The sequence below is a fragment of the Amia ocellicauda genome, chromosome 23, assembly GCF_036373705.1.
Source record: "Amia ocellicauda isolate fAmiCal2 chromosome 23, fAmiCal2.hap1, whole genome shotgun sequence".
In the NCBI taxonomy this organism is placed as follows: Eukaryota; Metazoa; Chordata; class Actinopteri; order Amiiformes; family Amiidae; genus Amia; species Amia ocellicauda.
Genome location: NC_089872.1, coordinates 18,000,993 through 18,018,729, shown reverse-complemented (window position 1 = coordinate 18,018,729; position 17,737 = coordinate 18,000,993). Strand labels below are relative to the sequence as shown.

The following is a 17,737-nucleotide window of genomic DNA, read 5'->3' as shown; positions in this document are numbered from 1 at the left end:
ATTACCCAGCCTCTGGCTTTATACAATTGTATTTTAAAGAGGTTTTGAATTCCAAACAAGTACTTTTATTTATTTTTTTGAAACAAATACAGCAGAACTGTTTAAATCAGTAATCACTGAAGTGACAATTAAATGTTGATTTGCTTGGGGATCTGCTCTTTTCCCTGGCCTTTTCTCATTGTAAACAATGTTTTTTTACTTAGTGATGAGCAGGTTTAAGCGGATCGTGTTGTGATGAATTTATTTTTATTTCCATATTTAGTGATGTAGAAGCAGAGACTAAACAAAGCCTGGATATGTTTTCAGACATTATTCAGTACACAAAAAATAAAATCTAGGAGAGAAGGATGCGGTCATTGGTTAATGCAGTTTCTTCGTCTTCCAGTGTCTCTCATTTTATGTCTTTGTGAAAAACTTTGATCTTCTTGTGAGAGAGAAAGACCAACGGATTAAAGAACGCTTTAACCACCATTCTCTTTCAAAGCCACCAGAATGGGAATTTTATGACGAAAGGCGGCCTCGATGTCCAATTTGTGTAATTCCTGTGTGAACTGCTGCAATGCAACACATTGGAGTGATTTTGGATTAACTTGTTTTGTTTTCCATTTGCAATTTGTGTTGTTTGATCATTCGGGGTTGACATTAAGATTCACTAAGTTTTTGTTCTGGCATGTTCTAGTACTGTTGGATGTTCTTTAACGTGGGCCTGGTGCTCTGGACCTGCTCTTCCACCGTTAGGGGACAGATGGACAGACTTTTATTTACAGCATTTATTCTTTCTATCTATGCTATCTGAAAAGGTACACAATTAGGTTGTGCCCTGGATCAGGATATCTAAATGTAGTTTCGACAGTCTGTCTCTTGGTACCCATTTGAAAACACTTTTCAGTTATTTGGCCTGCTCTGAGGTGAGGCTGCAAGTCTAGTTTTTGATGTGGTCCCCTGTAAAAAAACAAAAAAAAACAATCCCCCATCCATTTCCTCCCAGCAGTCCATGACTCCAGTTTTACCTCTTTTGGGAATGTTACAGCGCCAAAAAGGGACTTTCTGAGGACGCATTCAGCCTCGGAGAAACCCGTCGCCAGGCAGATTCACAGCAGGTGCGCTAGTTATTGAATGGAGTCGGCCTGCATTGTCCTCATCTGGTTTTTATAGGCGGCTCCTGCAGGGTCGTGAGTCACTGCTTTTACAGCCTGCGTGATGGGCCAAAACGAGCTGCTCACGTCAGCCGGATAGAAGTGGAATTACGGTGTAGTGTCCAAAAAATGTTAAAATCGTGAAGCGGTTATTCTGCCTGCTGACCACAGTTGTGCTCTAACTCGCCTGTTCAGCATTAAAGGAAAATGTGCCATTATGATCCGTTCGTTCAAACCACAAACATGTTCTACCTGTAATATTATGCTCTTATTGTGCGTTGCATAAGAAAGTAAAAACTACAATTTAAGAAGCTGTTGAAATGTAAATGACAAGCCGTTCTTCGTTGGCAACTCGTGCACTCGGTCCCACTTGTACTACAAATCGTGAGCCTTACGTTTTGTTTAAAGTCAATATAATGGTGACTAATACTCTACCCTTTGCAGACTCTTGTAGATCACTTTGAAGAGAAGAACTCCCCCGTGTCGGAGCGTCTGAAACTGTTCCACAGCTGCCAGGTGCCTCCCCGATGGGACGTCCAGGTAAGTGTCCTCAAACTGTCCTGTATGGATAACCAAAACCTAAAGGATGTCCAATGCGATGACTGGTACCTTTTTCTTCCATTCATGTCGGATGTATTGCTTTTTCGGTAGAGTTGGGAACAGGAAGAGGTTAATATTAGTTACCTCTTCACATTCTATAAAGCCGAGATCGAAGTGATGCGTGGGCTAGGACTCGAACACCCAGCGCTGTGGGAATAACGCAATCTCCCGTTTATTTCTTCAGTATCGGGAGAGTGCAGTGTTCTTTTGACATCACACATTATCATTCGGGGGATTGTTTTGGTCCTTGTTGGTTTATTTTTTTTTAACTTTTCAGTGGTGTGTTTTTCTTCATTCTCTTGTTTACACTGTTGGCTGTTTGATGTGGTTTCTGTGGGATGCCGGAAACTGCAGAATGAGCCTGATTGTTGTGGGAACACTATCCCCAAGTGCCTAAGATGCTTGAAATTGGCAGTAAAAACACAATATGCTTCAGTCTTGCGATTTGTATTCCTTTTTCCTCCAGAATTACAATTAAAAAGTTACAGCCATTTTATTTCCAGTGCATCCCTGCTAATATAACAACACTAGTACTCTCAGAACATATGCCTTATTTATATTATACATCTATATTATCCTGAGAGACACTTACACCTTCAAAATGGAGGCTGTTTCTCTCCTGGCGATCTTATTTTCAAGGTAAAACCTATAAACATATAGATGCCATCTGTCAAGTCATTGGTATGCTGAAAATGTTACCCGATCATCATCGCTATTTTTATTCACCGAGCGTAATAAAGAACTCGGCCAGATTGTAAGAGACGAGGAAATGGAAAATAGAGGCGGCGGTAAAAAGATCATTTGGTGTTGTTGCCGAGGCCCAGTGTAATAACCGTTAACACAAATACAGTATGAACGGAGACGCTCATTGCTGTGGGTTGTGAGTCAGGTAGCCATGTGACGGCCTACCTCCAGACATCATTTACACTCCTGATGCAGTAGAAAATGCACTTTACATACACACACTTATTTAATTTCTCTTTAAGCTCATACAAGCTGCCCTGATTACTATTGCATCCCCTTATTGTAAAGTAGGGTCGAAACCTCCCATTTTTCTTTAAGGTTCCTGAATGGATACAGGAATAATCACATGGAAAACCAATAAAATGCTGCAGTTAATGGCCGTGGGGGGTGTGTGTGCGTGCGTACAGCTGTTTGTTTAGAATTCATTTCCACAGTTTCTACTTCTCGGTTTCCTTGATTGTACTCGGCCCGCACGTGTGCCTGCTGCGCCGTTTAATGTAACGGTCTGGTCACGTGACCATCAATCGCTGCTGTGCCGGTTTGGGCGATGCTGTTGGGGAGGAGAGTGTGCGGGTTATTTTTTATTGTTATTGTTGCTGGACATCTGCCAGGCGAGTTATAGAAATACTTGCACGGCTATATTGACCCGGGCTTCCAGAAATACAGTAAAACATACGTGCGCAGACTTCCTGGAGCCCTCACACTCAACATGCACCGCACCTCCGTCAAAACAGGAGCAGGCCTCTTTTTCCACTTCATCACACCCTTGTAAAATATATGGGTGGGTTTCACTGCCATAGAGGTCTCTAGTAAATTTGTGGAATTCAGATTAAAACTAACTTTTAGTAACATTGAGTAACATTTAGTGCAAGCTGCTAATTTTGCTGCTTTTGGGAGCTGTGACACTAACGTGGGAGGCACTTAACATCCTGACATCCTGTCATTGCTGGACACACGTGCTGTCTCTCACTCATGCACACGTCAAGCAGGGTTGGAGGCTGCAGAGGAACTGTCAGGGGCTGAGGATGGATCTCTGTCAATAGGGCGTCTTCTGATGAAACTATCAGTGTGTGTATGTGCCTGTGTATATGTGTTTTTATGTGCGCGCACGCGTGTGTTTTACCTGTGTTGGACGACCTCTCTCTCTCTCCTTCCCTGCAGCGCCAGCTCGCCAGCTTGCTTACTGACCTGGGCTGCACCAGCTCTGCCCTGCAGCTCTACGAGAAGCTGCAGATGTGGGAGGACACGGTCATCTGCTACGAGAGGATGGGCCAGCATGGCAAGGTCAGGGATTCGCTGCATTGAAATGAAAGCCATAGTGCTACACACTTCTTTGGGCTAACTTTACCCTGAACCAGGTATCGAAGAATACCACTTCACAATGGAATAAAGTCACGTTTAATGCGAGGACTAGACCCTGCTTGGCTGAATTTGAATATTAGTGATTGATTGATTGATTTGAAGTGATTGCTTCTCTCAGAAAGCCATTTGTTCTGGGTTCGGTCTTGAAACAGACCTAAGGATAGCCATGAGGTTGACTGTGCTTTTAAAGAACAGGATACTATTTTTATTAAGTGTATTAATCATTCATTAATCAGTTGGACCAGATCCTGGGGAAACACTAGCACTAGACTCTGGACAGAACGGGATGGCATGCAGGGAGGCTTACAGTGTAGGGGAAGTGGGGTCATGATTCTGAGCTGCTATCTTGACGGATCAGGCCGCCTCCTCGGTTCACTGAGCTGTCTGCACTGAAATGATCTCGCCTGTGTGCCTCCGAGAGCGAGAGAATGCGTCCAGAGTCGGAGCTGTACAGTGAAAGAATGGGCCGTATCACATAGGATCGACAAGCACAATCCTCTCATCCCTTCTGTTGTGCAAAATGTTCTTTGGATGTCACAGGGATACTTTGGTGTTATTAACCCTTTGACCTCTGCAGTTTTCTACAGTCATAACATACTGCATTGCCTCTACAACTATATGACTTTTTGTTTTGTCACTCCATAGCAAATGAGTTATCCCAAGACAACATTTTAGGGATTTTCACTCCCGGTCTTTAATACACGAGAAGAGTCCAAGTGGGAAACACTTGAGTGTAAATGAGAGAGGCACATCATTTATTGTAATTTTTAAGCACGTTTCCTCTTTCTCTATAAATCCCAGTGCTTATACAGGTGAGAGCTGTGTGATTTTTGGTATTCATGAAGAGAGACAGGGCATTTGGAAGACCAGCTAAACACTGCACCATTGAGTCCTAACATCAGAGAGACGTCTGTAGAGCAGGTCTCATGGTTTTCCACGGCTCTGCAGAGACATGGCGGTTGTACTGTCGTCATTACTAACACAAACGTCCTGACTGAACAGAAACGTTGCTCCGGAGCAGCCACAAGATAGACATCTGGAATACTTCCTGAAATATATAAACAGAGACGCAGAGGAAGCATTGTTCCTTTGTTTGACCTACTTCTGTAGTTGAGCTTAAATAGTTACCACGGGGTCTTCCTAGACACCGCTCTCTCCAGAATCATCCTCTCTGAATAAACACCCCGATCTGTAGACATCAGACGTCCTACGTTTAGTTTAAATCAGGGTTGTTGTCTTTTTAATCCAAACATCCTGAGTGTCCAGATGAGCTTTGCTTCTCTGCATCCGAGAGTTCTAGAGAGAGCTGCACGTACAACACAGTTGCGGGCCACGGGGGTCCCGGGGCAAACGCTCCACCACAGGCCATCCTGACACTGAAAAGGTTAATCACTTAATCATGTTACTGCTGGGAAGCTCCGCGCTACGGGTGGCACTCCCGCTCCGGCAGGATAAAGACTCTCTCCAGTTGGCTGCTCAGAAATGCAGAACTGAATCGGATTCCTCTGGGCCTTTTGTGCAGTTCATTCAATTACAGCTCGTTTTATCTGGCAATCTGATTTGCGTGGTGCATTATATTCATTTCAAGACGATGCAAAACCTCGGTTTGATCTGAAGCAGCACTTTGTGTAACTGGATAAAACCTGCGATGAATGCAAACCCGGTCGTCTGAATTCCTTACTTCTTGTATTCATGTCCCCAGTATGTGGCTGTCGGTCTGTGGGGCTCTGATTTTTGAATGCATTCTCTTCAGTATATTGACTGGGTTGCCCTAATCCAACTGTAAGCATAAACTTGTGGAGAGCCCCTCCGTTGACCTATGGTCTCTTACTATTGTTGGTGAGTTTGTTTCTTTGAAGCTGAGACAGAGTTGAGACTCATAATGTTTTTTCAAAGAGTTGTGTGTGCAGGTGAGGGGGAGTTATTAAGATCTGACCACGTATCTTGAGGTCTATCTAGAATTGCCTTTCTGTATGTGCCAATTTGTACCAACGTGAGGATAATTGAGCAGTAAAAAGTCACAGAGCTGGTTTGCCATATACAACCAAAGGTCAAATCCTAAATTGTCTGTTGGTTAAGTAGCTGGACACTGGGTTACTGGCTTGTGGCCATCCTCCAAGGTTATGAAACGGTATCCATAATCATCCCATTAAAGTTATGTCATCAAAAAGTTGTTTTAATAAATCTGTTTTAATTTCTCAACAAGGTCTGCTCAATTGATTTTTGTCTCCTTCTGAATATATTAAGAAGGCACAAAAAAGTGTTTTTTATTTGTTGCAATGGCCTTGTTATAGACTGGTGTCAAGAGCATGTCAAGGGTAATTGGGAAGCTTTTACTAAGCACAGGAGACGGCTAATTGAATAATCTCTTGGCCCATGTGTCGCTGGGTTTCTGTATTAATGACTGGATGTTACCTCTTAACCTGCTGTTGTTGTTGGCAGTGGTCCCCACCCCCCCAGCCTTGCGCCAGAAAGCTTAATCCTCAACGGTCGTTTATAACCCAATCACTTCAGTCTGAGAGACCCCATCTGTCTGCGGGGGCTGGTCTCTGGTAGCCATGTAGAACCCGAGAGTGGATCTTTGCAGCGACTAATTGGATCTTGTTTCCTTGCGTACAAGTTAACCCGTGGCAAGTGCGGGCAGAGGTGCGTCCTGTCTTGGTACAGAGGTATCCGTTTTCTGTCCTGCAACAACAGCTTGGTTGATGGCCCTGTAATTACTTACTGCTGGGAGATCTTGGAAGCAGTTCAGTTTGTTATAGATTTTAGTGCCATTAAAAAGGGTGAATGACCAAAAGCTAAATCTGCACTAACTCACAGTAATGACTCACATTAAGTTTGTGTGGTTAAAAGTCTGTCTATCAGAATAACAGGTAAAACTATAAACTCACAAGATATTATACATTATATAATACATTGTAAATTTCTGATGTTTTTTGTCATTAACGAAGTGCTGTGCTATGCAAATACTATTAAGGCCTTGGGGTATCGCAGATTACCTAATTTAATGATTTTAACATCAACTAAGTACATTAATTCATAAGCCTCGAGGAGGTATCAGAATCTTGCAATTTCATTTTGAGGCGAAGTTGCTCACAGTTGTGTCATATAAAAGAGAAAACAATCTTTGGAGGTCCTCTAAATACCACTGCACCCCTCCGAAGGCAAGGACACGATTCGGGTGATCCTGTTTTTGTGTTCCCAGTTTTTCCACTTTCTATCTCAATGTAATCTACCTGTACCTGATGGGCTGCATCTCACACATGAATGCCAAAGTGAAACAGATCATCTTTCTTAGGAAATGTTTCTCTCCCTTGTCTCTCTCTGTAATCCTGATTTCAAAATGAACACTTTAGGTCTAGGTAATTCACCTAGACTCACCCCCACCAAAAAATGCAGATTGTTTTCATCAACATGGCAAATAAAAGGCACTTGTTATCCAAATGGGATCTTTGTAGTTAGTACAATCCGTTTGACAGCTAGGTGTCAAGTCTGCTGTTTCAGGCGCTGCATGAAGGGAAAGCTGTCGTTTCAGCAGTGGCTTAAGGTTTAATTCTCCACTGTGCGTCTGGCCACTGTCCATTGTGAGGAATGGCCTGAACTTTCACTGGAACTGGGTGTGATTGAGCTGCAAAGTCTTCTGTATTCTAGCCAGGTGTTAGCTGGGGTAAGGTGTTATCCGGCTAATCCTTTCTTTTTTGATTTACTTATTTTTCCACCCAGGTTCGTTGCATTGCGGCCGTTTATTAGGACATCCCTGTTGCTGAAGACTTTCTTCCCTGTTCCTTATTTCTGTCGGTCTGCTTTTGCTATTCCCGTGCAGGCGGAGGAGATCCTGCGCAGGGAGCTGGAGAAGAAGGAGACACCCACGCTGTACTGCCTGCTGGGGGACGTGCTGAGGGACCACCATTACTACGACAAGGCATGGGAGCTGTCCGGCCACCGCAGCGCACGCGCCCAGCGCTCCAAGGCCCTGCTCCACATGCGCAACAAGGAGTTCCAGCTCTGCATTGACTGCTTTGAACGCTCGCTCAGCATCAACGCCATACAGGTACCCCCCGCACCCGCCGTCCATCCAGGAAGGTACAGAGGAGAGCGCTCCCTGGTCCGACGCAGTATTTGTGTTGTCGTCCGTCCACCAGACAGAAAAGTTTGACGCATATGAGCGATGGAAAAAAAAATGAACCGCTCCAGTGATGATTCTTGGGTTGACGTTGCTCAGTTTTGTGAGGCTGGATCTGGTGTTTGGTCAGATGATGGGCTTTTTATGTTTCCTCAGGAGAGGACGGTTCAGGGGCCAGAAGTGAAAGTGTTATAACAGGCAAGCATGCTTTTATAAAACTGTCTGAGATTTCCAGTCCAGACTATGCTGTGGTGCTGCTGGGGGATTGCTTTTACTTCTGTGCTGGAAGGATGAATCAATTTTGCTGACCCTCTCTGTCAAACCCTGTGAACTGTACTACTGCCCGTTGTGCATCGGCCATTTGACCCCTCTGTTTTTAAAAAGCTGCAGGAGGGGAATCCAACCCCCGCCCCCTCAGCTTTTCAGCCTATTGGTGAAAGTAACTCCTCTGTGCTCAGAGTTTTTTCACACACCTTGCTGTCCCTGTCCGCGCCTTTCAGCTCTATTTTCACTCGCCCTCTGTGTTGTCATCGAGTGTTTGTAAACCTCTGACCCTCGGGAAGGTCAAGCCTAAGAGTATTTGAAGAACAAAAGCAGCCTGGTGGACCCTCGGGAATTCCTGATCTGTGACTTAATCCAGCGCTATGGGATTGACACCAAAGGGCTCGGTGAAAAAGAGAACCTGCCATTGTTCAGTGTTTTTTTCAGGGGCCTCCCCAAGTCCGTTGACTAATGGAGACGCTAATAACATACGGACATCTCGGGTATAGCGAGCAGGGCTCCTGTTTCTGTGAGGAAACGAGGAAGAGAACTGCGTTTGTTTTCTTAATGAGTCATGGAGTCGTAACACGATACTGGAATGCCACTGAAGGGAGATCATCCCTTTTAAACTTTCTCCAGGTTGGTGGTGAAAGTTACTTGATCTGGCTGAGGAGATATCCCAGCTCCCCCCCAAAAAAAGGAAGTCCTTTCTAGTCCCACAGTGCTCCCCCCGACAGGCGGGCTGAGAACTCAATGACAGGTGGCGGCCAAATGTTAGTAAACAGAATGTCTAAACTTGGAGGGGGCGCAAAGTTTCCACACAATTCTCAAATGGGGATTTTTTTTTTAATATTATATTCCCTGCTCAACTTTTATTTAATTCCTACCCAATGACCACTCAAAAAATCAAAAAAGCAGAATGTGCTGCATCTTTTTATTTTATTCAATTTCTTAACACAACAAAGACAGCAAAGGAAAAAAAAGTGTCTACGGTGGCATTAAATAAGCACCTTTATAGACAGCGTTTGAGCACACTGGTGCGTGCCTTTTTGTGACAGGGGAGGATTTATTCATCAATTCTCTGTTGAATGATTGAGTGGCCTACCTTATAGTCAGCATTGGCCTGCTAACAGATCTACCTGACTGGGGGAGATTGACATTTTAACTTATTTGCGTTAATGCTGCTTGTCAGCTGCGTAGAGCTGTGTCACGCTCAGCTGTCACTCAAGTGGAATGACAGATCGGCATTTTCTAAATTAACACCCTGATCCACACAAGGGAGTCATTTCGCTACTTCCGTTAAACTTCTCCCTGGTGGCACCTGTTTGTTTCTTTTGAGCAGAACGAGTGAAACCTTTTTTACGGCCCATGCCCTCTTATACCAATTTCCACTAGTTCTCAATAAAAACAAGGCCAATATTTGACTTTGGTGGCAGGTCTATGACCATGCGAACTGCTGTTCCGTGTGATGTTTGTGAGGCTGTGGAAAGCTGGGGTCTTTTACAGAGGCCCTGTGAAGCAGAGATGAGCGTCTTGTGTGGTAGGATCCAAATTCACGTGTAGCAGGGGGTCGGGGGTAGGAGGGTATTTGAGGGGGAAGGGTGTGGGGGGTGGTCAACCCAAAACAGCGTTGTGATGTTTAACGTATAATCCATCCGTCCCTGGACAGAAACATTCCAGAGACATGTATCCGACCCCAACTATAAAATGACAGAAAGATCCATTTGTGGTGCTTTTTTTTTTTTTTTTTCTCGAAGGAAACATGAGCTCACTGTTGAACAATGTCCCCTCTCTCTGGCCCGCAGCTCGGAGTCTGGTTCTCCCTCGGCTGTGCCTATATCGCAGTGGAGGGCTACGAAGGGGCAGCGAAGGCATTCCAGAGATGTGTTGGGCTGGAGCCGGATGTAAGTGAAGTATTTTCGTTCTGTTTGGTTTGGTTTCTTCTTCTTTGTTATTTTTCCCATGGGAGTAGTTCTCCGACATAAGTTACGGACCCGGCGCTGATGCGATGAGCGCGAGGCGCTGGCGATTACGGGGCTGTGGAGGAATGTACCGGTAATGCGAGCCACAGCCGCGCCGCTCTCAGACCCCGTCTCTGATTCGAAGGGTCACGGTTGTAGCGAGGGAGCCGTGCATCACCCTGACAGACGCTCCTCTCCCGCTTGGCCCGCTGTACTCCAGCCCCCCCTGGCCAGTGCGGTCATTTCTGAGTCAGTCTTGAAGCATCCCGCTTCAGTTCCCCTCGCTCTCAATGCGAGCCTCCCGTCTGTTACTCACGCTGTCAAAAATGCACACATCTGTCTTTATCAGAGACAGCAACGCTGGCGTGCAGCTGAAAACAGAAGACCACGATCGGTCGGCTGGGTTTCTTTACTGTATGTCCACCATATATAGTACATTTTAAACCCAGGCTGGAAAAGCAGGACTCTTAGACCTTCATCTGCTAATGTCTTATTCCCAGTTTCATTGCCGTAAAAGTGGACAATGTCCTTACAAGTCCTGACCTCAAGGCAGGTAACTGAAACTCTATTTAAAGTTCTTCTCTAATTGTGTTGAGAGAAATTGAACTAACTCCCATTTTCTTTTTCACAGAATGCTGAAGCTTGGAACAACCTGTCCACCGCCTACATCCGTCTGCGGCAGAAGTGAGTAGAAGCACAACTCAGCCCCCCCCCACCCCCGCCCAAAATTTCTGTGACTTAACTTCTGTTTTTACTTTTCCCTCAGCGCTGCTCGCAACTTATAATTATTCCTTAGCGTCTGTGACTTGAATTAGGCTACGCCAGCCCGAGGTGCAGAGAGACCAGAGATGGCCCTCAGTCATCTCGTCTGTCAACTTCACAAAGCTCCCCACAGAACCAGCTGTGCGGCTCGGCAATCTGTAACAGCTGACAGTATTGATTTTGGAGCCCTGGATTGTAGTAGAGATTTCAAAGGGTAGAGCTGGTGTCTTGATATGCGAGCTCTGGGAACTGCTTCACAGTATGCGTATGAAACATCTCTCCTATGTGGGTCAGTGCCGATAAACAGTTGTGAGATGGTGAAGATGTAGAAATGTAGTTTGTTGATTTTTTGTGCTTTAGATGCTTCAACCTAACACTGTACATTCGAATGCACCTTCATCTTGGCTGCATCCCAAGGTATTTGAAGATGCGTACACTCATTAATTCTCACAAAGCTGTCTTCAATTACTTCATACGCTCGCACCATCTGTATCCTAGCAAGCGAAATGGGTAGGACATGAACTGCAGCATGTTTTCTTCTGCGTACAAGAGCCCTCACGTGAACGAGATTTGGTAGGCAGACGTCAGTTGGAAACTTCCTGAGAGGGAAGCTCTTACAGGAAAGTAGACAGGAGGTTTAGGTTATTTCCCTTAAAACATTCTTCCCAGAAAGCGTACGGTCAAGGCCATCCTATTCCTTTATAAGTTACTGAGCTGTTTTATTATCAGGAGAATCCCTTTCTGAGAACTTTTCTGCTGGTTCCTGTAAATATCAGCTGGACTCCAGAATAAAGCTTTGAATAAGTTATAAATAATAGTAATTAAAAATATTCTGCACAGTAATGCAGTGCGTTTTGAATATTAAGATGATACACAGGGAGTAAAGGAGAAGGACACGTGTGGTTATCAGATATGTGTTTAGTATTTATTTTTTTAAATTGTATTTCGATATGGGTTGCAGTGACGTGTCAAGCCCGTCTTGATCTGTTCTCGGTCTTCTCTGACAGAACCAAGGCGTTCAGGACTCTGCAGGAAGCTCTCAAGTGCAACTACGAACACTGGCAGATCTGGGAGAACTACATCACCACCTGTGTGGACGTGGGCGAGTTTTCAGAAGCCATCACAGCGTACCACCGGCTCCTGGACCTGAGAGAGAAGTACAAGGATGTCCAGGTCATTTCCATGATCTCAATCTGCAATTTAAACAAGATTAGCAAATACGCACATAGTATAATCCAGGACCCTCCACCCTGCTAGTTAATTTAAATAATATTTTCACAGTAGGGCTTTTACGTATACAATTCTATAAGAAACTTATTAAGGAACCAACTTTTTATATTCCATTATTAAGGTTTCTTGCCTAATAAGTTGGCAGTATGCAGTGAAATGCCTTGAAATGGCATTGCTAAATGTACATATAAGGGCGGGAAGAACAGGAGAAATTGGTGGGACTGGGAATTGTAGCCGTCTGAGTTGGGCTTTAAACGTTCCTGTTTTTCCCTGGAGAAAAAGCATGGTTATTTTAGCCTGACAGAAGAAATAGGCCACTGTATTTACTGAGCAAGGGGCAGACGCTTCCAATGCATCTCTCCTGTTTAGTCGTGATAGCACCATGGGTTATTTTGTGTGTTTTTTTTAATTACCTTGGAAGTCAGTGGGGGTTTCCTTAAATGTTGTTATTTTCTTTTCCTCTTCTGGTTTAATAGCTTAAACTGTTTGGCAGGAACGGCCCTGGCTCCTCATCAGTTGAGAATTAAAATATGAAACCACGCAAGTTTAAAAGGTCACGATTCCATTCCCCGCAGCGCCAGATACATTCCAGTAATTGGGACCGTACTGTATTTATTCATATATTTATTTATTTTATTTAAATTGATCAGTTTCTTACTTTGGGGAAAATGCCTTGCTCTTTTTCTTGTGGGCAAATATGCTTTAGCCTCCAGACTTTCACTGTCTCTAGACACAAAGCAGTTTGCTGTCTTGGAAGCACTTTAATGGTCTCTTGGACACACTGGATTTGAGAGCATTTCTCTTAAGATCTCAAGCTTTCACCCTTCCCGAGCCCGAACTCCTCTCCAGCCCGGTCTGATCCTTTCGTGATTAATCGAAATAGAAACTTTGCTTGTTGGGAGAACTCCATCCCCTGCGACCTTGGCGAGATCTCACTTAAGATTTCACATATACTATATTATCACTGGAATAATGAGAGAGTCTTTAGAGTTGTATTAATGAATTAATGTACACTGAGTGAGTGTGTGAAAGTGCTCTTGAAGCCATGTTCTTCACGTCTGTTAGTTTGAGTGGGCCCTTCAGACTGGTAGCCATGTAGCGTTCTGTGATCACATGACAGATCCACAGTGAAGTTTTCCCTGACAGTGAGGGCCCTTGAAGAAGTGGCATACACACGTTATTGATAGGGTACAGCATTCGGTCTGAGATGGGAGGTGACCGCATGAGGAAAGAGTTATTGCTGGAAACCAAGGGAATTGTTCTACATTTACACAATTGTAGCTACATTCTTATATTGACATATAACATTTTTATGAGGTATGAAAAAGAAAAGCTTGTTCTGGTATGGACCACACACATTCAGGGAAGGGAAGTATTCATGTCTGAAGAAATGTGTGTAATGCAATCCCCGGTGATTTGTGACTGCACCTGAGACTGAGCTATCGAGTTATGTTTTACTGTTGTGCTTCCTGTAAAACTATTTCTAGTTATAATGGGTTTATGTTTTCAGCGTTGTCCACGGTCTTTTTTTTTTTTTTTTACGTCCAGGTGGTAATACAAACAAAGCCGCTGAACGGTCTAGAATGAGTTGGCAATGAGGAGGCTGGCTGCAGTGCTTGCTCACGACAGCTCGTTTGTTATACAGATAAAAACTCTGAGATCCCCCCCGTGGAGGTATCTGGGGGGCTAAGTTTACACAAGGGAGAGTGGAGAAAAACTAGCTTGCACACACAGGATCCAGAGAGCGGGAGCAGACGCACATCCGCACAGGCGAGAGGCGGCGATTGCCTTTTCCTCGGCTGTATTTCGGTCGTTTTCACGCCTCCTGGAGCTGAGCGTCTGTTTCTCACGATGGGCTCCTTGTAGCAGCTCTTGAAAACGTCCGGCTCCGTCAGGTTCACAGGGATCGTGTAACAGGACTCTGCGCTGACCCCCCCGGCCCCCTCCCCCAGGGCTGTCAGTCTCTTTCATGACACTAGCCAAACACAAACCGCTCTGCTGATGCACTTCTTAGTGGTGAGGTAGGTCTCTGTCACATCTGTTTTGGTGTTTTAAAGTGTTTTCTTAAGAGATTACAGACAGTTACTGCTTTTTTGTGGAAAGTTATTCCTGCTGTACAGTTTCCTACCCCCTCATCATTTGGCTACTCCTCTTTTTAGTACTTCTATTAAGTCGAGCTCTGCAGCTTTTTTTTTTTTTTTTTTTCGGAGGTGCTGCATGATGCAATGCTCACTGTTGACTCCTGTTTTGTTTGTTTGATTTGCTCATTGAAGAGGAATGTATTATTCGCTGAATTGCTGCTAAGCGTGTGTTCGGGTGTGGAGTGCACGGTGGTGTGGGAGGGTTGCGTTTGTGCAGTTTCAGTGCCCTCGGGCCTCAGTGTCCTGCTGGGACCTCGCCGGGGATTCTGGGATTCATGCCGTCACTTTTTTTTTTTGTGTTAAACGCACAGGGACCGGGACATAAAGAACCCAAGAGATTTTCAGCACAGATCACCCTTGTGACTCTTATTGGTACTAATTGAGGTACTTTATCTTCATAATGCTTTCTATAAACGACAACAAACAACTGCTTACGTAAAGCTCATCTGTGAAACACCCAGGGTACTTAATACATTGAACTCTTGTGTGGTAAAATAGAGAGGGGAAAAACACCCAACTGACATGCACAGTTTGTGTCCCTTTCCTTTTCTGCGGCTGGAAAGGTTTGCACCGGGAGTCAGCACTAGATTTCCCGAAAACAATTAAAAACCTCCAGCAGACACCTGTGTTTCAAGCTGTTCACCAACAGCCTTCAGCTCAGTAGTACGGGTCTTCAAAGAGGCCAGGCTCGGCCCACTTCTGGGAAATGAGCCCCACTCAGGAGCTCCACCAGCTGGCAGGGCTGCGCTTGGCCGGGCTGTGCGACTTCATGGTCAGACACTGGTGCTGCCCAGAGCCAGTTCATTGGCACAGGTGGCACGATACCTTGATGCAGCACCAACTTGAATGTTTCCGAGGGACTTGAGCAAAAGGGGGGTGTGCGTGAGGGGTGAATTGAAGGGACTGTGGTAGTACGAGGCTCTCGCTCACCTGTGCTGCTGTGCCGCTGGGCTGCAGGTGTTGGGGATCCTGGTGCGAGCAGTTGTGGAGGGGCTGCAGGACCGGCGGGGGGGGCAGGCCTCCTCTCTCAAGGCCAAGCTGCAGGAGCTGTTTGGCCGCGTGACCTCCAAGACCACCAGCGACGCACACATCTGGAGGCAGTATGCCAGGCTGTACGGAGACGGACACAGTGACAAATCGGAAGACAACGAAAAGGTGAGTCCATATCTTTAATTGAGAGGCCTGGTTTATAAAAATGGGTCTTCACGGGTTTTACCCCTATTTTGATGCCCCCTACATGACGCGAAGTGGTGCCATTTTCCCTTTACTGATGAATAACTAAGGGATGAACCTAATAAACCTGGGGTTATCTCAAATTAATTCTTCCCGCATGGAGCTCCTAAACAGCCAGATGGGTTTAGTATGAGCTGATGTATTCAGAGCCCGTCTGGCGTGCCTAGTCGACACATTAATGTGCAGGACGGGCGTACCCTGCTCGGGAGAATGGGGTGCACTGTGTCAAGAGAACGAATGCATCTGTGGGACGGCCTAACAATCGCCTGGTGTCTCCTAGTCTCTGCAGTTCCTGGCCAAGGCCCACCGCTGTGACACACAGGTCAGCGGATGGGAGAAGGACATCGACACATTCAGGGAAGTGGTGAAAGGAGCCATAGAGCTGGCCAACGGTGCGTACCTCGCCGATTCACATCACAACCCATATTTTGTGGGTCAATTCCGAGAATCAAGATCTTTCATTGTATTAATGCAACGTACCAGCAAGGCCCAGTCCACGGCCAAGCACGATTACAGTCAAGTACAGTGGAGCAATTCTTCTCAATTTCTTTTTTAAATAAACACATAATTAAATACAAGTATATATTATTTTTTGTTAAATTTCACCCTTGACCAAAGGGTAAAATAAATATAAATTAAAACTACAATATAACAAGAACGCTTCCAGTAATAAACATGGGGAAACCTCTCATAGTAGATGAATGAAACATGCAGGCTGCGTTAGGAAACCCGGTGGGATCACACTTCTGCAGCTGCTGCCGTCACCAGGTTTAATCAGCAGCCGAGAGGCGTCCCCCTGCTCCCCTATTATATGCATGGGCTCTCCTTGCGACGTCTCAAAGAGGGCTTTTGTCCTTCAGAAACGGAAACGGGCGCAGATCCTAATGATTTATAATGAGGTGAACCTAGCTAATGTATCGGAACTTAAATTTTCCCTCCCATTTACAATATATTTTATGTGTACTGTGTACCTGGGGGGGAAGCTGAATATGTAATGCAAGCAAAGAAAGGAGTTTAATCTATAAATCATCCATCCCTCACCTTCCCTGCCATGCGTTGATTGGGCGCTTCCTGATAGAAGGAATCAGCCCGAACAGTTTTGCGCTCGATCAGTGGAATTAAGTGTGTTTAATCAGCTGACAGGGCTTGTGTAAACACGTTGTGCTGATCAAATAGAAAGGAAAAAGATAATTGGAGCTGTTTAATATGTTAGCTTGAGTACAGCTTCTCCCTTGCTCTTAATTACTTTTGCTCCTGTCTTCTCTGAGCCGAATGTAACGTCAGCCCGAAATTGCTCCATCTTTGTTTTTGCCGGTCTTTCCAAATTGTGAGGGTGGAGCTCGAAGTGGGGATTAGTGGAGAACTGAAGACATGAGGGCCGTGATTAATGGTATCGGCTAGACCCGGTAGCAGCCGTGCTCAGTGCTCATTGTGCTACCCGCCTGCTGTGAAAGCCCCCCTCTAACGAGCGTGCCTCCTCCTCCTCCTCCTCCACTCCCACAGTCTCCCTAACCTGCAGCCGGAGCAAATCCAATCCTCAGGAAGCCGTGCAGATGCTGTCGTCGGCTCGCCTCAACCTGCGCAGTTTATCGTCGAAGGCAAAGGTAATCCTCCCCGTCAGGACCAGGCACCGATCCGGTGTCTCGGCCTCCTTTGTGCACAGGGCCCCGGCCCCAGCAAGCCAACGCACGCGGCAGCGGCTGTCTCGATTGGGCCGCTTTTAAAGGTCACGGCCCTATTAGAAGAACAGCTGAACTAAGGTATTTCTCCTGAACATCTTGATGATGTTGGCTGTGGGGAAATCGGAAAAATAAAAGGCATTATGGTTCTTTGATTATTCTGTATCTTGCATGTGATGTTTGTTTGAACTGCTGCCCTGTAATTTCAAAAGCACTTTCTGAGCACTGAGTCTTACTGTCTCCCTCAGCAAATGTACACTGATGTTGCCACGGGGGAGATCCACTCCGCCCTGGCTGATGACGTCAGAACCGTGGAAAACCTGATCACGGAGCTGCAGGACGTGAGCGCCCGACTGAGGACTCAGTGAGGAGAGTTCGGCCCATCTTACTCACCACAGACTGGACGGTGACAATCCCACCATCACAGGCGGCACTCGGGCGTTTTTATACTGTTTTATGTAACCAGCATCATAAATATGAAATAAAAATAAAAGATTAATTTGTA

The 17,737-nt window shown here is 45.4% G+C and overlaps 1 protein-coding gene across 1 annotated transcript in view; it reads left to right on the top strand.

Annotated features, from left to right (window-relative positions):
* ttc27 (tetratricopeptide repeat domain 27) overlaps positions 1-17,737 on the top strand; it is a 58,203-nt gene extending 40,466 nt beyond the window's left edge. Inside the window, exons 11-20 of the mRNA XM_066696650.1 lie at positions 1,581-1,676; positions 3,642-3,764; positions 7,666-7,893; positions 10,032-10,130; positions 10,819-10,871; positions 11,957-12,122; positions 15,278-15,475; positions 15,834-15,945; positions 17,057-17,157; positions 17,481-17,737. Of these exons, the coding sequence (XP_066552747.1) occupies positions 1,581-1,676; positions 3,642-3,764; positions 7,666-7,893; positions 10,032-10,130; positions 10,819-10,871; positions 11,957-12,122; positions 15,278-15,475; positions 15,834-15,945; positions 17,057-17,157; positions 17,481-17,600 (1,296 nt within the window). The 3' untranslated portion in view covers positions 17,601-17,737. The remainder of the gene's footprint in view (positions 1-1,580; positions 1,677-3,641; positions 3,765-7,665; positions 7,894-10,031; positions 10,131-10,818; positions 10,872-11,956; positions 12,123-15,277; positions 15,476-15,833; positions 15,946-17,056; positions 17,158-17,480) is intronic.